A 21712-nucleotide genomic window follows, 5' to 3' on the forward strand; every position below is an offset into this window, starting at 1 on the left:
GAATGCATTTCAATAACTTTAACTAGTTAATAATCATACAAAATTAATAAACTACAATATGAGTGCTGTCCCAATAAAGAAAGGGGTATTTAAATGTATAATATTAGATGTAGTAATCTCTCCTGGATATAGAATATTTAATGACATAATTTGAAAATCTAAACTATTAAATCAACACATTAAAGGATGATATTAACCTGACCCTAGGTTTTGAGCCCTGAATTAAAACTATAAGGCTTTGGATGATTAAATCAATAGTTAGCTCTAATCAATATATAATTACACTCCGCTCCCCCCATTTGATTGGATATTGAAGTTTGGGGATGCATGTTTATGACAGTCATCCATTAAAAATCTGTAAACAACAATTCATAGATGTTGTTGAAAACAAGAGTTATATAATATATTTGGGAAAGCACAACACACTTCCTATTCTAAATGTGACGACTGCATTAACCTGTACCAATGGATGGGTGTTTTGCTGATACAGCATGGCTGATCTCACAGCTGGAGCCCATTGTATTGCTATTGAATGAAGGCTGGGAGACGGCAGGGTCATTGTCAAAAGGCACGGTCGCTGGATCAATAACTGAATTAATTAGGCAGCTGACTTGCAGCCATCAATATTTTCTTATAATTACCAGGTTTTGTGTTAGAAGCAGATGCCATCCAGGGTGACCTTATTACCAGTGGCCCTTGGTAACTGATCATTTACTATGTTCATCTTATTTTATGTCTTAAATATCTAATGCACAAAAAAGAAGATCTAACAATGCTAAGTTGCTACATTGAAATCAGTTCAGGTTTATTTCTGATCAATGTTTAGTTTGTAAAGTAGTGTCTATCATATGGACTGGAAACAAGCTTGACATACAGTAACTGTGCATTTTGGTTTTATATAGTTTGTAAACGATTGAAAGAATTAAAAACACTCACCCTTTTTCTGAAGTAGGAAAAACACCACTAAAAATCAGTAATAAAAGGAGAACCACAGGAACAGAACAGCAACAGAATAGGGATCCTTCTGTCAGGACAGACATACAATTTTTATCCTAAATACAAAGTGGATGAAAAAAGCAGTAGTGAAATGAAACACATAGATATAGCATGACAATATCATGGGTAAATAATGTGACCAACTGTATCCGTGCACACATCATTATTATTTAAATTGGAAGATAGATACAGACTGTTAGCCAACACAGACACCATGATAGTGGTTATTTCGTAAAACATATGATCCTCTTTGAGCTGTTTCAACTCCAGGTGAGTGTAGTACACAAGTATCATTCTGTAAACATTTCATTATCTGTGAATTAAATGTATCCAGTTCCTGTTCTGTGACAGTTCCTCCTGGAGGCCACTGGGGTCCCCACACCTCACTTTGGAAACACTTGCTTCTGGCCTGTTCGGTCTGCGCATGCGTGAGGAGGCGGGTGTGGGGCCCCTGTAGAGCCGCCGGTGTGGCGGTGCCGGCAGAAGTGATTTCGGGGATATACGGACAGCAGCGCGCAGGAGAGCGGAACGTCGCGCTGGGGGAAAATGACACATAAATCTGGATAAATGGCGAAGTTTAAGATGAAACTCCACCAGCATTGGTTGTTTTTTGTTTTGTTTCTTCCTTTATCAGGTGAGTGTCTTGTTATTGTTTAGTTTGTAGTGCTTACCTGGTATAATGTGGTCCCATGCACGGACTGTTGATGGCATATCGTGAACGCTTACTGCCTACATAATTCAGGCTAACGTTATCTATTGCTCCTATGTGAAACATGCCTTCTGTAACTATTTTGTTAAAAGACCACATTGTATTCTGCAACACGTTGACTTTGAACGTATTAAAAGACATGTTGTTAAATGCTAAACTTATACTTTCTATATAATCTATTCTGTCGTTAATGTCAGTAAACTGTTAACCCGGTCCAGATACTTACAAACTTAATTCCTACATTTATAGCAGCAAATATTAAAACACCATACCATACATCACTGTTTTTTTATCCAGCTAGCCAATCTTACATCCACTTATGTTAATGAGCTTAATAAAGCTGTTACTACCTATAAATAACATTAAAGTATCAGTAAAACTAAGAAATCAATGCCTTCTGTGTGCTCCCTTAAAACAAAAGAGGATATATCAACGTAGTTGCTTTTATATTACATTATGGTCTTTATGGAAGGAGCAGATATTGTTGTGCAGTTGTTGTCTCTCATTGCACAGACACATACCAAGTCTTGACTTATGTTCCCATTCTTTTTCCTCTAGGTATTTTTTGTTTCAGCGAGTTATCCTTCATCACAGAGCCCAGTGATGTAACCTTACTACCAAAGGACTCTGCAGTGTTGGACTGTCAGGCTCATGGGCTGCCTCCAGTCACTATCAAGTGGCTAAGAAATGGAGTTCAGCTGACAGAAAGTGAGCACATACAATTTCTGCCCAACGGCTCCTTGTACATACCAAAGATAAAACATACCAAGGAGGATTCAGATGAAGGATTCTACCAGTGCCTCTCCCAAAACAAATATGGAGCTATCCTAAGCCAAAGATCACGTCTGACTATCGCAAGTAAGTATGGAGTTCAAAGTGAAAGATATTCTCTGAGGACCACATGGACTTGATTCCTATTTTCCATGGTTAGGATCAAGATGAGGATGAGCTAACTTTTCAGTGATATCCACTTTGTGTTGTCAGCATGCAGGCATTAGGCTGGCAAGTTCATGGGTTATTAACCTGGAGATGGGAAGCAGATGTACCCCACCCCACCCCACTCCTTTCTTTTTCTTTACTTAGGAAAAACCTCTAAAGTTTGGCTTTCCATGTTATTGGAAGTTGTTGAGACTTGGTCATGCTTGAGTTCAGAGCTGTCAGTCCAGTTATAGGATCATTTTAAGAGACAGTTAAAGGTAGATGGAGAGTCAATCTAAAAGCTCATAAAAACTCCATAAACAGGCAACCCTGAGTCAGAGTAAACTGTCTTCTCACTGTTTTTAGGACAATTAAAACTTCTGCAGTCTTGTGAAAGTAAGAAACATTTGCAAAAAGTTAGGATTTTCTCTTTCTATGTTTAGTGGGATTGCATTGTCAATAAGGACTGTGGCTCTGTTGAATTGTTGAATGGTCTGCCACACAGAGGAATCTCTGAAAGGCCATTTGCCTTTTAGCCTTTGTTTGGAGTCACCCTGACCGCCCCAGAAAAAAAGGTTAGGTTTTTAGGGCATTTGTTTGTCCACATATCAGTGGACAGGACAGCTGTGTCTATTCAATGGGCCTGGTCTACCATGGACACTTTTCAGAGGTCTGAGAAAGGATATCCCATGAGCGGTGTCATGGAAACCAACATGGCCTTCTGAAATATACTGATTTTGACACTGACCATGACACTGAGGAAAAACACTTTGGGCCAATACATCCCGATACTTAACAGGGCAAAAATTTGAAGGCCTAAATACAACCCACAGCAAAATACTTATAATAATAATAATAATAAAAATACACACAGGAAATCAAATCTTATTGAGACCCTAACTCTACTCTGACAATTACATCATGATGTTTGTCAATCTATCAAAGGAAAATTTAAATATCCAGTTATTTGTGTGATAAAATATAAAAACCTTCAAATGTCAAGTTTGGCCGGGTGTCCAGCCTTTGTCAGTGAAAGGGTTAAAGGTTTTTTGGTCAGCTGTAGGCAGGGAGGGGTTGGATGGGCCTCCTCTGGGCTCCCCTTCTGTCCAGAAGTCCTGGGGGTCGGGGGTCAGCAGGGAAAGGCTTTGTGATGTCACAGGCCTGCCCGGGCTCGGCCACCCTGCTGTTCTTTCTCCCATCCCACAATCCCTTTCACTGGATCAGCCCCTCTGTTGCCCTGTCAAGCAGAGCCCCTTTTGTTAACGAAAGGCTAGTGTGTCATGTGAACGGCCCTGATATTGCAGTAAATAATGATGATCTTTTCAAAACATGCTTACACTCAGGAGGTGTTTGTCTTGTTGTTTCTAGGATTACATCACTTATTTTGGCACCTCTTAGATTCACAGGGTATCACATATCCATGAACATTTTAAATTAGTGAAAGAAGTTACGGTACGTCTCTTGTCATTCTAGTTTAATAATACTGTATCATTTTATATAGGATACAAATAACATAGGAATCACAAGGTTCTCTTTTGTAGACTAATGGTAGACTAACTTCGATCTGGCTCCCAGTTTGGGCTAAAATTGAATGGAAAGGGAGTAGAGGCGAACTTTGACCTCTTTAGAGAAACCTTTGTGCTGTTTGACCTAGACATTGATTTGTACTTCACAACAGAGGTGACCATATTAGTGACTGTGTCTGTGCAGGCCACACCCACCATCTAAATCTCTGATCCCTGCCTGAGTGAAGACGGCCTGTTATCTCCCAGTGGAGAGTAAACAACGTATTATGTTTGACTTGTAACCAGGGGATGAGTGGCTTTTCATGGTGCTCACCAGTCAGCCATGTTGTCTGGAGACAGAATAGGTGGATGATTCTGGACTTCATGTTAATCCTGACGATTGGAAGATAAATAAATAAATAGAGATTTGGTTGTCATGTACTATCCCTAAAGGAAAACCTGCCATTTCAGAGAAATCATTCAAAACTCAAAGGGATCGTTTTTTTAGGCCCTGGTTTAGGCCAACCCCTGTATTCACTTGACATCAGCAGGGTTGCTTGTTATTTGTGTAATATTGATGAGTTAAGGTCTTGAATTAAAGGATTGCTCTTTAATTTAGATGTCCCTAAGCTCTGGGTTTAAATGTGGGGCTTCAGTGGGGGAACAAAGTATTGATTTTCTTTAACATGATATTGACTTCCTTCCTGTGAGTGAGGGGGAAGGGAGAGAGTTATCACCCTAATGAATTAAGGTAATTTGTAATATCTTTCTGGAGACAAATGCTGATTTTAGGTTGCTTATTGCTTATGGTGATTATAGAAAGATCTTTTGAAAAAACATCAACATAATGTGAGGCATGAACTTGATCCCAGTTGTTTTGGTCATTTTAAAACAAATACTTTATTTTGCAGGGTCTTGCAGAACCTTTGAATATGCATATAAAGCATATCTGTAAAATGTGCGACATGAATCCGGCAAGATTCAATATTCAAGTTATATACGTAGTGTCTCATCCCTGACCTTTGCAAAAAATAGTTTTTCTTCTATATTTAAACAGTATTTTTGATATGTTTTTACTACATTAGAGGTTGCTGGAGCTCCTCCTTATGCAAAGTGAATTGATTTGTTTTTATGTATAACAATGCATCATTCAGTGTCATTCTTCAATTGATCCATTGATTGGACCAGCTGGTCAGTATATGACCTGATAGCTCATCTGCACACAAGCAAGATCATGGTGTCGCAAAAAGATCAATAGCTTTCATACAATCAGTTAACATCCATCACAGTCAGGGTGTTGCATGCATAATGTATGGTTTGTTTTACCAAATATTGAAAGAATATGCTCTATTGAGGACAAACACGATTAACTGCAAAACAAATCGGTGTTAGTAAATATTTTATTCAGCAGCCCACTATTTACAAGTTCAGAATATTTTCAGAGTAGGTCAATAAATAGGTCTTTAATACTCTGCTGCTGAAACTTCCAGCTTTTATTGATATTTAATTTTTCCCTCAGGTATCTCAGAGTTTGTATTGCATCCTGTGCCTATGGTCGTGACTGAGGGTTCAGTGGCCCGATTCACCTGTGCCGTCACCTCCAGCCCTGTGGCCACCATCACCTGGGAGCTCAACCAAAGCGCATTACCTCTTAAAACAGACAGGTACCCATCAACACACCTTCTTTCCCCATCAGAAGATCCCCACAACATCTAATCGTCTTGTTGGCAATGTTAACTTGTTATCTTGTAGAAGCTCTCAAACTGTTGTTTACCTCTTACAAAGAGTTCATACAAAGACTTGAATATTTGGAAAATACTTAATTGTAACACTAAATATTTTTTAAAGTTAGGTATATGACTTAATATGAATATACTACTTGTAAAATGTTTGATTTTAAACATGATATCCATCTACATGATCACTCATTTAAAACAGAGAGTTATTCTGTTGTGTTCACTCGTTATCCAAGTCCTCTGTTAAATGCTTACACTGCATCATTAAATAATCATGAACAAAATATGTTATTTTATTTTATGTTCACAGCTGGTAAATTAGACAACGTTTCAATATATGATTATATAAGTTCTGAGAGTCTGGACATTTATGTTTCAGTCCCTTGAAGGTGCTTGAATTTCAGCCTTAAAAATGGTTTTCCCCTAATGTTATTGTTGTATGTTCCCAGAATCACAGTTTTGCCTAACGGAGTTCTTCAGATCCACAATGTTCAACTGGAAGACGCTGGACCGTATCAATGTGTGGCAACTAACATCGGTAGTCGTTTGAAGAGTAAAGAGGCCACACTGACAGTCAGCCAAGGTACAGAGACTACATCAGCTGGATTATAGGAAAGAGCATTAAGCCATCATATTATATTGGAAATTAATTTTGATCTTTTTATTTTTCTTGTTAAGGTGCTGGCCCTAAACCACGTCAGAGGCCCAAAATCATTGCAGGACCTCAGAATGTCTCAGTTTCTCTTCACCAAACGGTTGTGCTGGAGTGTGTGGCCACAGGCAATCCCTGCCCCATCATCTCCTGGAGCCGCGCTGACAGTAAACCCATTGATGTGTACAATGCTAAAGTGCTGGGCAATGGGAACCTTGTTATTGCTGATGTCAACTCCAAGCACAGTGGAGTGTACCTCTGCAGGGCCACCACCCCTGGAACCCGCAACTACACTCTTGCTGCAGCCAACATCACAGTACAAGGTGCAGTGAACTCTCAGTTATAAAGCACTGGCTCTCTGACAACATCACCTACCTGCTTCTCATATTCCATATGACATAACACAGCCATAGCTTTTCAGATGTGAAAATATTTCTGAATTTAGAGGATTGGTCCACGTTGCATATAGTCAAAGTGATATGGTGCATGATGAGTGAACTATGGTATAACAAATGCTAATCAATAGACGATGTGCTCATTACTTTTCTCCATCTCCTCTATTTCAGTGCCACCATCCATAGTCGAGAAGCCTGAGAGCCAGACCCGTCCAAGAGCAGGCACCGCCCGGTTTATGTGCCAAGCAGAGGGAGTGCCTTCGCCACGCATCAGCTGGCTAAAGAATGGAGAAAAGGTTCACTTAAATGGGAGGATTAAGATGTACAACAGGTATTGAAATAGAACATTACTTAATACCATAAAAATAAACTGCCTGGTCACAGAAAATGTACTTTATTGAAGTCAGTACTGATTGTTAATATCTGTTTTTTGTTTGACAGTAAATTGGTGATAACTCAGATCATCCCAGAGGATGATGCCATCTATCAGTGCATGGCAGAGAATGATCAGGGCTCTGTGCTGTCCTTGGCTCGCCTTATTGTTGTCATGTCCGAGGACAGGCCCAGTGCACCAAGAAATATCCACGCTGAGACCATTTCCAGCTCTGCTATCTTACTGGCCTGGCAGAGACCTCTCTACAATGCAGACAAAGTCATTGCCTACTCCATCCATTATATGAAGGCTGAAGGTGAGACCAAAAGGAAGAACCAGTTAATTCTGTTCAAGGTTTTTTATTCAAGCTGTTGTGAACTGGGAGAGATAAAGGTGTGAACAGATGCAAAGTGACCACAATACGCTATCTCCTCTCTCACATATGATCAACTTTCCTTGGTGAAGGCCATCTGTTGTTGAGCGCAGAGCAGAGGTCAAGGAGGATTCAGAAAGGCAACTTCGCTGAAATAACAACAGGCTTAGCCAGCCCATTGTCCCTCCCCAGCTCATTCTGTTTGCACTTAAAGGGACAGCGTAGCTTTTTGAAAGCATCACAGTCTTGCAGACCAGTAGCAACAGGAGATATTTAACTTTATCCCTTATATTGATATTAAAGTAACTCTATACGTTTACCTTATTACCTTTGTAATAAACACATTTTAAGATGTTTAATTGGGTTTACTTTAAGAACTTTGTGGGCCCCTATTTGACTGTAACTTTCTTTACACATGTTTATAGAAAAGATGAGTGACATTCAGAAAATGCCAGCGTCAAGCCTTTCCAAACACTGACTGTTTACAAAACTGACTGTTTACAGGGTCATGGTCTTACATCCTGTCATAGAGGTCTCTCTCTTTTTTGGATAATCTTAACCTACTTTCTGATCTATCTATTTCAGGTCTAAACAACGAAGAATACCAAATTGTCATTGGCAACGACACAACCAGTTATATAATCGATGACCTGGAGCCAGCTCGAAACTACACCTTTTACATCGTGGCTTATATGCCAATGGGAGCCAGTCGTATGTCAGACCAAGTCAGTCAACATACCCTGGAGGATGGTAAGCATTCCTTGCTATAAATCACTCTGGTAGTTAAGCTAACTTGCATGCAAGTGATGTGTATACAGAGCACGTTTTGAGTTGAAATAAGGGGGATGGGCCTTCTGTTGTAAGCACAGTTTTCTGATACTAACAGCTAATTTATGTGAATGCTAATTAGAAATATGACATTTGAGGTTTCTGTCAGCATGCTTGTATGTTGAAATGCATTGAACCAAAATAAATGTGTTGTATCGATGTCTTTCCACAGTGCCTTTACGTACCCCAGAGCTGAGTCTGACCAGCCACAGCACCACAGATATTCAGGTGACCTGGCAGCCACTGCCCGCCAAGTTGAGCCGCGGTCGGTTGTCTGCATACAGACTTTCTTATCGCACGGCTGCGGACAGCACTGTCATCTCTGTGGAGATACCTCAGAACAGCACTGAATATCTGCTCGAAGACCTTCAGCCTGACACCATCTACCTGCTCCGCATGGCTGCAGCCACCCGTGTGGGCTGGTGTGAGCCTCCTACATGGACCTCACATCGTACACCTAAGACCTCCAGCAGCAAAGGTAAACCTGCAGAAGATGGAAAGAGAAATCACAGCATTTTGCAAGCTGATGAAAGCTAATTGTTATCCGGATGTATGCAATCTCATCACATGCATTGTATATCACATTGCGTAGAGCAATTTATTCTTAGGGTCAAACATGGGAATCTTTAGCAGGGTAAGAAGCCAGCAACAAGTATATGCTACAGAGTACTTAAATCTTGTGGTTCCAAACTTGTAACTGGCTATGCTTCTGCTTTTGTAACATTGTTTTGTTTTGCTGCTGTTAGAATACCAGGAGGGTCACTAGAGCTCATGCAGAGTGGCCGGCTTTGGATTAGAGTTTGCTCTTGTAGCATTGTCCCACAGTCTTTGTGTTGGTTACCCAGGAACCTTTGCCCTTCGCTGTCAGTGATGTTAGAGTGGCCTCAGTCACGGGTCATAAAGAGAGGGCCTCAGGCACCTATGTGGGGGGAAAGAATAGCCTCTTTTCATGGCCTGGTGTGTTGGGGGAGGCTGTTTGTCCACCAAAGCTTAACTTCTTGTTTTCCAAAGTTTGAATTATACCTTTTTTATTAGAGATCAAGATCTAGAACTTCAAAACTAGGGATGATATGTGTGTGGCTAGTGCGTTTCTACCCAGCACAGCTTAAATTATAACTCTGTCACACTCATCCATTGTGTTAATGAGATCATCTACCATCCATCTGTTTTCTATACCCTGTGTCCTGTTGTTTTTTTGTTTATTCATCCTTTGAGCTAAGCATTATTTTGAATTAAAATGTGTGTATTGATCCCATGTCTCGTGTTTCTGCCCCATAGTGCCTTCAGCCCCTACACTTCAACTTGAGCCGCTTAACTGCACCTCCATTATGGCTCGCTGGGAAACCTCCCCACAGTCTGTGGCTGTCCAGGGTTACCGGCTGTGTTATCATGAGGAAGGCCAACCAGAGCAGCCCATCATCCAGCTGCAGGCTCAAAACTACACCTACACCATCAGTGGCCTTGGTGAGTAATGCACTCTTGGTTGCCTTACCTTAGTGTTTGTGAGATGATGGGACAGTGGATTAGGTGCAAAACAGACAAGTTGTATATTTGACGATTTTAGACCAGTAATATTGATATAGAGACAACAGAGAGTGACCGATTGGTTCAAATGGATCCCAATTTGATTCTTCGGGCAGTTGGAAGCTACATTTGCATTTCCACCTTATGTGCTGATCAATATGGGCTGACCCCTCTTGCCTAACCAGTAGCCCCCTCCAGTCCTGCTGCAGTATTGTGTGAGAGCAGGCTCCCAGGGTTAGAGGTCAGGATCCAGATGTCCCTCCCACCACCGTTTCCCATCCCTTGGCTTGCATAATTACCCCTGCCCATTGTATTCTAGCCAAGGCCAGGCCTGCCCTATAAGGCCCTGGCCACTACCCCCTTGAGCCGGACACTGAAGCCTACAAACAAAAACCCCTGGGATTGGTCAAAACTGGACTGAGACTCTGACCTTTAGCCGTGAGACAGCAGCCCTGGATCAGGACCCTGCCCCCACCGGTCATCTGTGCTGTCTATGTAAATAACCCAAACAATCTATATGCAGAATGAATCAGGGCCTGTTAATATTAGTGTGGATTCTATGCAGTTTATGCTTAAAAAGTTAACATACCATTAGGTATATTGTTATAAGTAGTTTTATATTAAAATGTTTTGTTGTTGTGAAAACTTGCTTCACTTTATTTCTATATTAATAATAAAACAAGCTGATCACTAACTTGCTGGATCTGTAAAAGCCTTTTCATTTTGATTCCATCTTAGTAATTGCAAAAGCTGCCCTGTCACTGGTTCTATGTGCCATTATATCACTGATATATAAAAAAGTTCTAGTTTGGAGCCGTGTTTCGTTCTGCACTGATCCAAGTTTAAGGTTATAACACAAGGCCAGTAGGAAGGACCTGAATGGGGGAACAAAAGGGGCCCAGGTCCTCTCCCACAGTCCTGCGCCCAGATTCCTTGTGTTCTATCTTGGCTTGACCTGGTGACCCGAGGCAAACCCCCCCCCAGTCCCATGGGCCTCAGATCCCAGCAGCTGAAGGCTGCCTCTGGCCCAGCCCCCACATCAGGCCTGGACACACCGCCTTTACTGGTCAATACCCATTGGCTGACCTTTCACACTGGAGGCATAAAACAAACCTTAAACACAGTCCCTAAAACACCCTGATTTAAGAGCTGATGCAAAGCTTTCAAAATGTGTTTTTACTCAGTTAAAATACTAAATGCTACAGATGTTTCAAACAAAAACTTCACAACCCCAGACCTCAATGATCTTTCTGATGTATTTTACCCAGTTATTGGTACAACATTGTTTTCCTCAAAATTATTTTATTTTGAAAAATGTACCTCATCACCTCTGTTGTTCCCCGAAAATATTGTATTGTGTTTGTGTGGGTTTGTTTTTGTTTTGTTAAACCTAGCACTCACATTTTCATGGTTGTAAAATATTTATAGGATTTGAAAATGTAAAGACAATATAGTTTTGTGATAATTTAGCTAGAGCTTATTGATCATGTCACCATATTTACTGGGCCTAGGGGCTGTTGATCTTTCTCATGCTCCTTACTCATGACAACGCATGATGAACGAGAGGTTGGGGTGACTCAGGAGGCCATGCATTGTCAGTGCATGGGGAGTGGCCATTTATGAGCTGCAAGTGGTCCCTCCTGCAGCTAATTGTGAAAGAGTCTGCTTTTCTTTTTAATAAATGCTGCTCTATCTATTCTTAGTTTTGACATTTTAATGGAAATCTCTCAGGGTCTGGAATTATGTTTGGCCCCTATTGGACTATTTAGCTTTTAAAAGCTGCTCTGTGCACTTAAAGCAGTCACTTTGATCTACCTTCACTTTTAGTTTTCACAACATGACTGAACATGTATTCTTTGTGTTTCAGATCCAAGGAGAAAGTATCATGTGAAGATTCTAGCTGTCAGTCAAGCTGGTGATGGCTATCAGACAGACCAAACAGTTAGCACCCCGGGATGTTTGTGTAAGTACATTTTTCTGTTGTTTATTTAAAAAGTCTTTCACATTTTAAATAGACCTGTTCACAAATTGAGAGATGTGACAACAAATGTTTTTTTTTCCATCATTCAGCGGCTAGAGACCAACTGGCAACAGCCCCTCCATCTCCAGATCATGTGAATGTCTTGGCCACCAACTCTTCTTCAGTGTCTCTGCGCTGGGGCCGCCCTGCTTTCTCGCCTGGAAAAGCTGTCAGCTATACAGTCCGTTGTACACCTGTGGGCACCCACAACGCCTCTGCTATACGCTATCTGCAAACGTAAGCCTAGAACCCCCAAAAATGCGGTATTTTATCTCTGGCATGACTAACACAGCCTCTGAATAGTCTTTTGTTCTTGTTGCATAAGTCTTATGTTATGTTACTCTGCACTGTTGTTGTGTGTATATGGCTGTTATACTATTGGCTGTTTGTATAATTGCTGTCAAATGCTCATATATATAAATGTTGTCTGCCCACAGCACCAGACAAAATGTGATTGTTCAGAATTTGGAGCCAAACACTCGCTATGAGTTTGTTGTGCGTCTTCATGTGGACCAGATGTTGAGTCCTTGGAGTTCTGTTGTTTACCATCGGACTTTGCAAGCAGGTAATAACACAAATCAGTTAATTGCACATTAACATCACCATTTCTCAGCAAGTCTCATTTACAGTGAATATGATTTCTCTGTTTACAGCACCAGGTCAACCACCTGAAGGAGTGCGAGTCACTATGATCGAGGATGACACCGCTCTGGTGTCCTGGAGAGAGCCCACTGAGCCCAACGTAGCGGTGACACGCTACACCATCCTGTACGCTTCCCAGAAGGCCTGGATGGCTGGACACTGGCAGATATTGCAGAGAGAGGGTGAGTAGTGGACAACATCATGTAGTATGCTATGTTTGTGATATAATTACAGCTTTAAAAAGATAATAATTAAGAACATCACAGAGGGAAATGCAGATTCAAGTGAATCACAAAAATCCATTAAGCTAAATAAATGAACCACTGAAAATGCCTTATTCCTTTTTAACCCCCATAGCATTTTAGTGCTAGTGCTAAGACAATGTTAAGGACCTGAACTCTCTATCTTCATCTGTAACTCTCATAGGCGGTCTAACTGTTATTTAAGCATTATTACGTACACTAGTATTCATTTTCTATATTTTTAATTCATCATATTTTTTGCTTTTGATTACAGGGAGCCACACAATGGCCTTGCTGGAGAAGCTGGAGGCGGGAAACCTCTACCTGGTGAAAATATCTGCTTCCAACCAGGTGGGTGACGGGCCTTTCTCTCAGATCGTGGAGCTGGCACTGAAGAATGGAAAAAACCACCGCAGCAGCAAGAATCCCAGGCACTCTGACAACTTTGCGGATACAACAGGTGCACATCACTTGATTGCTTCTTTTTTTATATTAAGCTAGTAGATATGTGGCACTAATTATTCAAGTAAAGTTATACTCTGGTGTTATTGTTGTCTTGAAATGAAACGGTGTGAATTTATCTTATGTAGCTTAATAAAAAAATAGGTAAGGTGATACATTTTAAACACAGTATGGTTTCATAATCATTAGTGAAAATGGAGAGAATAAAAGTTCATTCCTGGTAGAAATCCAGTAGGTCAGCAACACCTTGTCACCATATATATATGTTATACGATTTAATGTTCCCATTCAATAGCTTTTGTTCACATTTACCATAGGAATATTGAAAGGTTTTCTTTCTAATGAAACCTTAATTTACTTTTATACCGTCAGACCTTCACACGGTGTAAATCATGCACTGTAAACATCAGTCTATGCATGTGAAGGGTTGTTAAACAGCGGTTTCTAGGCTGAGGGCATTTACTTCTTTCCCTTCAGGTTTATTGACCCTCTTTCAATAAGTTTCTTTTAGTTATTACATATATGTAATTGTATTCCATCTAAAACACTGTTGTATATCTTCCAGTCTACTCTGATGGTCTCTACCACATAGACCAGAGGTCCATGACAGGGATCATTGTTGGAGTGAGCATCGCCTTGTCCTGCATTGTAATTTGTGCCTTAATCCTCATCAGTAAGGGAAGACCAAGGTAAATATAGTCAATTTTTTACTTAATTTTTAACACATAACATTTTACTCTCCTGAAAGTTGCTAACAATATTATCTTTATATGATTCATAGAAAATCCTCTAGTCCCAAAGTCCTTGCTGTAGGAGCTGCTGGAGGTCCACATGCTGGTTTGTCCCTGCCCAACGAACACCATATAGACAATGTTGAGGCCATTATACCCATGATCAGTCACCACTTTCTAGAAGCCAAGGTAAGACAAACAAAACAGAGAGATGATGGTAATTCTGGTTTCAGAAATGTAATATACACATTTGAATTACATGTCTGTTGTTTTAAAAAGAAGAGGTATTTCTCTTTTGTTCCAGGTTGGATCTAATATTGTCCTAAACAGTGGCGGTCCAATCAACAAGAGTAAAAGCAATAGATGGCTGCTCTTCAAGAGGGAGATGAGGAATACATCTGAAAGTGATGTGAGTGATGCAACCTAATTCGGACCAATCTGATTTCTGTTAGACTTTTACTTTATCCTAATTTCATTTTTTTCTCCTCTTTTTCATTAGGCTGAGAGGAGAGCCAGTTTTTACGAGGCTGGAAAAACAGTTTTGAGGTATGAGGAACATTTAGGTTCAGCGCCCCTGCCGCCTTCATCCCGCGAGATCATATTCGGTCCTTACCACTCGGAAAGTTCTCACACCAGTGAGAGCAGCCAGGGGACAGGAGACTCGGGACACTACTCCAATGAAGAAAGCAACGAAGAATTGAGCAACCCTTCTACCAGCCAAAGCTCCAGACCTGAATCTTTTGGGCCGGAAGATGTTCCAACTGTTGCTGAGCTGAAGCAGTCTTTTTCAGTGGAAAATGAGGAGATGCTGAGCCATCCCCTCCATCACTCCGCCCCTGATGCAACCCGACGCTGCTCCAAAGAGGGCTCTTATCCTGCCCTGCACTCATCCCAGGACGTTGGCTCCTGACATCACGATGCCTAAAGCTGCTGTCATGCAGCCGGAGCTACGCCACTTCTACCTCGTTTGCTTCCTGAGTTGAGTCCCTAGGTTATTTCCTGAGGCACAAGGGATAAGGAAGCTAGCTGCTGTGATGAACGAAAGGTGTTTTCGCTTCGGATCTACCTCAGGATTTTGTATGGATGTTTGTTATAACATTTTATTTTCCATTTTTTAAAACTTTCTACCTGTTTGTCTGTGTTCGCCGTATTCCTAAACCAAAGCTCACCCATGATGAATGTTAAAAAGAATGTCAAATATGTACTCTGATACATTTTCATTATATTTAATTACTTTTCACTGGAGCAGAGGGTGAAGTTGGACCCTTTTGACTGATTATCTACCTCCATGTTCTTGTGTATACACTACCTCTTTTTCACCGCATATTGTGCAGTATTATTTCAGACTCAGGGGACAAACATTCATTGCCATGTCTTGCTACCTCTGTTGGGGCATAATTTGTTCGGAGGTGCTCGTTTCTTTAACTCTGAACTTTTATTTTCACGGTTGAAAGAATTTTTGTTTCATTTGCATTGTCTTTGAATGATGTCTGTTGTGAAAATAACAAGTGCTTTAGAAATTGTCAAACTATATGAGCTTTATCACATGATATCGTTTGGCATTTCCAGTGCACTGAACCCAAAGCTTTAACATGGCCTTAATATCGAAAGGGCTTTGCAAACTATAGAAGAGGAGATCCAAAGACGGGAAAAATTGTACCCAAAGAGTTTTTGATAAAACAAAGATATTTTAAGGCAACGAAAAATATAAAGATTATACATTAAGGGTGCGTTTGCCAAAATATTGTTCTTGCCAATGATGTAAATTTCCCTTAGAATGGTGGTTTGAATGCTTTTCTTAGTGTACATTTTCGTGATTATTCTGGTGAAAGCTTTAGCACAAGTCTCTCCGGCTTGTGCTCCGTTTGCCTTCTAGACCATTGCTAAATGCAGCGGTGATGCCAATGCTATTATCCAAAGAGTTGTCTCCTTCCTCAGATGGGTATGGCTTTTCATTCTTTTGATCTTTGGTACTATGAGGTGGAAATATTTGACACACGACCAAAGATCTAGTTTGTCCTGCCAGTGATAGATGATGATATTCATTCTTTTTAAGAGAATCATCTGTTACCGAGCACTATGGGAAAGAATTGTCTTTCTCTCTCCATAAAAACTCCTGTCCAGGTGTGACAATGAAGGATACTGACTATCAAAATGGAAACCCTATGTGTGAAGAGCAACATAATCAATTTTTATATCTTTGTAATACAAATAATCCTAACCAAAGAAATTTGAAGTCTCTGTTATTTAGTGATTTTCTTTGGTTTCATTTACATTATTTGCATTTAAATGTGATATAATTTCCAATGGTTTTGATTGCTAGAAAGGCATTTTTTCATAGTTTCTTTTGTTAAAGCTTGAGATGTCAAACTGTTCTGCTGTCCTTTTATCACCATTTAATCTTACCCAAATGATACTTACGTAGGTTAAAATTTAAATCTAGATTTTCCTTTTAGCATGTGGTAAACAAAAACCATTTCCCAATTAAAATGTGACATTTGACTAAATTAATAAGTTCAAGTTCAAAGTTTGTCTGTGTAATTCATTATTATGAAAGGTTCATTTGAAAGCCACAGATAATTTTGCTGACTTAACTCAGGTGCCAAATGTAGATTTAGAGTGTAGACTTGAATGTTAGTATTTAAGTTGTGTTTTTGTTCAGTATTTCTGCTTTTGAATACCAAAATGAATCTTTTAATCCAAAGTGAGCAACAAAACAAATTATTTGAAGTGTTGAGATGTTGCAACAGACTTTTTTGATACTCTCAAGATGATCCCAAATACTAGATAATAAAATTGTTATGGAAAAATGCTGTGTTCTCTCCTTGAGTTTATGTGTGCATGTGTGTGTTAGTGTGTGTGTGTGTGTGTGTGTGTGTGTGTGTGTGTGTGTGTGTGTGTGTGTGTGTGTGTGTGTGTGTGTGTGTGTGTGTGTGTGTGTGTGTGTGTGTGTGTGTGTGTGTGTGTGCATGTGTGTGTGTGTTTATAATTGAGCCTTTTAACTTTATTGAAACCTTAACATGAAATAGCATATCTTGAATAAACCAATGAGATGTTTAGTCATAATGCTCAACATTGAGTTACCTGAAGGTTTCCTCACACTCTTTCTTTCTCACAATTAAATAAAATCCACAGAATTCCCGTTGTTTGGCTTATTAACCGCATATAAATATGTAGAGCTATGTTTGACTCCATAATCATGAAGACAATGGTCACCAGCTCGATGAGATGTTCAAATAAAGTGTTCAATATTAAATCCATTACAAATGAAATAGCCTTAAATGTGTGATTTCTTTTTTTTAAACTAAACTCATTACTTTTAACATGTTCCTTAACAAAGTTATGATAACAGGGTTTGGGGGGAAATGCCATTACAAAGTTAAAACAGTTATAAAGAAGAAACATTTAATTACTGAAAAAAAGTAAATAGCCTTTGGTTACAAACACTAAGTTGAATTCTTTGCTATTATTTTGAACATGTAAAAACAAAAGAGTTAAAATCCAAACAACCTTACTCTCAACGTTCTAAGTTTCCATAGTGAAGTAATAGATGGACAGTGTCAGTGTGAAGGCAATACATCAGAGAGAAGTCACATGAAGTCAGAGGTAGAAAAAGGGCTCTTGTAAAACCCAGAGTGTAGAAATATTTTGTTAAGTACAATCCCTGCGATCAAAATGTTACTCAAGTACTTAAAGTACCAAACGTTAAAGTACATGATGCAGATTGGCCCATTCCAAAATATAATAAATATCATATGTTTTGATTATGAGTTTTGATGCATTAAAGTGTTTATAAAAAGCTGGTAAAGATGTAGATCATTTTAATAACTTCGTATGCTGTGTAGGAATAATCTGTTAAAAGTAAAAGTCCTGCAATCAAAATGTAACTCAAATAAAATTACAAAAGTATGTGCATCCAAACATACTTGAAGTACCAAAAGTAAAAGTACTCAGTATGCAAATTGCATTACATTATTGGTGCATTAAAGTGATAAAATTAAAGGTGCAGCTAATTTTAATAACGTTTCATGCTGCAGGGTAGCTTGTGAAATGTACTCCAGGTGTAACTAAATTTAAATATGCAAAGTAACTAAAGATATTAAATAAATGTAGTGGAGTAAAAGTACATGATTTGCCTCCGAATTAGTGGAGTAGAAGTAGCAAAACATTTAAAAATACTCAAGTAATTCACTATTATCTGACAATTGTACTTAACTACAGTACTTGAGTGAATCTATTTAGTTACTTTACGCCACTGCATGCAATTCATTAAACGAAGACAATGGTAAATCATGTCCTTTGTGTACGCTACAATTTATTGGATATTTGCAATGAGAAACGAAGTGTAACAGAGGGACCAGCAGGGGGCAGGCGCTGCAGCCGCGGGCAGGGGAAGTAGGAAGAAGAAGAAGAGGAGACGGATCGGTCTTGTTTGTATCGGTGCTCGCACGCAGCGTATCTGCTGTGAAAATGCGCATCGAAAAATGTTACTTCTGCTCGGGACCAGTGTATCCCGGGCATGGAGTAATGTTCGTAAGGAATGATTGCAAGGTATGTCAATGTATTTCTATCTGAATAACCTTGTAACTTTAACGGAAGCTCGTCTTTCACTGTCAGCGTTGTCCCGATAACGACAGCTATGTAGCTAGCATGCTAACATAACGTGCTATACTCACTCACGTGGGCTCAAAATAGGCTTTTACTTTCTGAAAGACTGTTAATAACTCAACATGGTGATTATATTATTCGCATTCGTCTGTTTATATCTTGAGGTTAAAGGGCATAAAGGTGATCATTTTTTAAATGTTAGATTAGTTTTGCCTATAATGAAAATCTAGTCTATGCTGTGCCCGGACATTTAACTAGCAGGGCCTGGGGTTTGTCTCGTGGAGTAAATGCGCCCTCTAGAGGTTCGATTTGGATTGATCATAAACATTGTCAAACTGTTATTGATCTAAACTGTCTGTGTGTTTTTGAGATGTGTCAAGCCATATTTTTAATAATGTGCATTCATTTTGGAGGCTTCAATTGGCATGTGTTTTAACACCTGACAGTCACAACTAGGAGAAAAACATGAGCTTTACAAAACACAAGATTTAAAGGTTAATCATTTCTTCATATTTTGATACATATTAATACAACGATGTTTCTCAAACCCGCTAGTGTCAAACGTGTTATTATAACTTACATTTTGTAATTCTAAACGTTTGCTGGCTGTTTTCTTTCATGCTATTTTGTAAAATAAATGTTATTGTGTAACTGAAAACAGCTGTAGGATAAACTGTAGCTTGTAATAATGTGTTACATATACATATATTGGTACTGATACTGAAATACTTTTAACAAAATCTGATATAGTAAATCTTCTTTTTTAGTAAGATCATAAAGTAAAGATTTGTGACCGAGATATGTGCAGAGTGAAACATTTTACAGGTTTTAAAATAAACATACTTTCACATCTCTAGTGGTATGACTGTATATTATTATTTTGACCTTTTTCTAATCTACATCTTAAATTGCCTTTGCATTTGTTTGCTGCAGTTTCCCTTTGCTAACTGGAAAACATTGATGGTAAACTTTAAATAATTAATTTTTCTGCCCTTCTTTGTAAACAGTCATTCAGATTCTGCAGATCAAAATGCCACAAGAACTTCAAGAAGAAGCGTAACCCAAGAAAGACCAGATGGACCAAAGCATTCAGAAAGGCAAATGGAAAGGAATTGACCGTGGTGAGTTGTTTATCAATAGCGCTCTATCTCTGTCATAGATTTGATTTGCTGTAACTTAACAAACACATTTCTAATCTTTCAGGATAACGCCTTGGAGTTTGAGAAACGCAGAAATATACCTGTTAAATATAACAGGGCTGTTTGGGATAAGACAGGTAATGTAGAAATCTATTTCTTGTAGGTTTTTTCCCCCCGATTTGACTCTTGAGCTGAGTAGTCATGTGTTACTTTTTAAATGTTTACAGTGGAAGCAATGAAGAGGGTGGAAGAAATAAAACGGAAACGACAGGCACGATTTATCATGAACAGGTGAGCAAGTTGTTTGTGTTCATTCTTGGATGTTTCTTCTGACTTAATCTTTTTGCATATTACAGACACCCTCTCGTGTTAGACTGTTTTTGTTTCAACAAATACTGTATTAACAAGATTTGAAGAACCTTACCTTTTTTACTTTTTCCTCTCCACGTATCAGATTAAAGAAGTGCAAACAGTTGGAGAAGGAGGAGGCCATCAACGAAGTGAAGAAAAATATTCAGCTTATCAGAGCACCCCATGCAGGTAAGCTTTTTTTGGGAAACAAATTATGTAAAGGTATACGCCAAGTATCCTGTCATCAGGTAGAAGTATTTTTAATTGAAGACATTGTTTTTGTCCAATGATAACATGTGAACCATTTAGTACAATGAAACTTGATACATCAAACAAATAACACCTTATCAGTAGAGGTGGAAATTGATTGGAAAGACATATTTTTCCATTTGTTGGTTTATGTTTTTCTCTTTTTATATATATTATATTATGGTTAGGTTGTCATTTCAGCATTGTTAAAATTCTGTTTCTGTTTGTTTATAGGAAAGGCCAAACAACTGGAAGACAAGATGGTGCAGAAGTTGCAAGAAGACGTGGACATGGTGGATGAAAATCTCTAATCTTCTGAATCTCTAATCTTCTGAAAGAGTTTTCTTTGTGTGATGACTCTCATGACCGACTTAACATGTATTATATTGTACTTGTGTTTTGGAATTAAAATTTCCAATTGGCTGATAAAAAAGCTCAAGAGGACTGAAAGCTAAGGTCTAACAATTATCTGCCCCTTAACGCAGCAGTAATTAACCACACGCCTCCAAGTTTGTTTATTTGTTTGTTCATTCCTGTGTGGTAGTTAATGGTTTAAAGAATTTTCCCAATCATTTTGCAGATTAAAATGTATTAAGAGTGATGCAGAACAATTTAAAAAAGGTAATAAACATCTTTTCAACTATTGTCAACTTCCTTTTTTTGCGACATATTCACTATAAGCTTGGCATTTGAACTTGAGCTTAATATACTACCTACAAAATGTTTTCTCAGAACAAATAAACCATTCAACATTTTACTCAAGGATATTTGTTGATAAAGTCTTAGTTTTGCTGCCTTTCCCACACTGCAGCCAGATGTTTGAAATGTATACTCTATACATGAAATCAGATGTAACTAATTTATACTATAAGTATAGTATAGGCTAAGTCTATGTTCATCATTTCTACATTCTATAAATGTATTATTTGTACATTTGTACTTTGATTTCAATGTGAGAAAAGTAAGCCCAATTGGTATTTACCACAGAGCATATCAGATGAGATAGTATGTGTTTTTAATAGTGGCAATACATAGAAAAACAACAAAATAATCTTATCTTTCAAGTTCATAAACCGAGGTTGATCCCTATTTTTTAGAAAACGAATCCCAATTATTGAAGTTTATTTTACAGATGTTAATTTACAGAAATATATTATATGTTATACCGATGAATCTGGCGCATAACGCAACATACATTATTGAATGTTGAAATTAAATTATTTAAATCAGAAAACATTTGTGACATTACAAAAAGTGTC

At 38.8% G+C, this 21712-nt stretch overlaps 2 protein-coding genes across 2 annotated transcripts; both read left to right on the forward strand.

Annotated features, from left to right (window-relative positions):
• Positions 1-1563: 1563 nt before the first annotated feature.
• LOC134879840 (protogenin B-like) lies at positions 1564-15016 on the forward strand. Its single transcript, XM_063906379.1, has 19 exons — positions 1564-1630; positions 2264-2563; positions 5648-5792; positions 6314-6447; positions 6543-6839; positions 7083-7242; positions 7353-7600; positions 8243-8407; positions 8658-8963; positions 9764-9949; positions 11877-11972; positions 12080-12266; positions 12467-12594; positions 12683-12853; positions 13188-13373; positions 13941-14064; positions 14157-14295; positions 14411-14515; positions 14606-15016. The coding sequence occupies exons 1-19, from the start codon at positions 1564-1566 to the stop codon at positions 15014-15016; spliced, it is 3555 nt and encodes a 1184-aa protein (XP_063762449.1).
• A 3451-nt stretch (positions 15017-18467) lies between these two features.
• rsl24d1 (ribosomal L24 domain containing 1) lies at positions 18468-21098 on the forward strand. The gene is made up of 6 exons (XM_063902817.1): positions 18468-18657; positions 19722-19835; positions 19918-19990; positions 20081-20144; positions 20308-20393; positions 20688-21098. Exons 1-6 carry the CDS (start codon positions 18577-18579, stop codon positions 20762-20764), a joined length of 495 nt encoding a protein of 164 aa, XP_063758887.1. The 5' UTR covers positions 18468-18576; the 3' UTR covers positions 20765-21098.
• Positions 21099-21712: the final 614 nt, after the last annotated feature.

Source organism: Eleginops maclovinus, chromosome 2 (assembly GCF_036324505.1).
Source record: "Eleginops maclovinus isolate JMC-PN-2008 ecotype Puerto Natales chromosome 2, JC_Emac_rtc_rv5, whole genome shotgun sequence".
In the NCBI taxonomy this organism is placed as follows: Eukaryota; Metazoa; Chordata; class Actinopteri; order Perciformes; family Eleginopidae; genus Eleginops; species Eleginops maclovinus.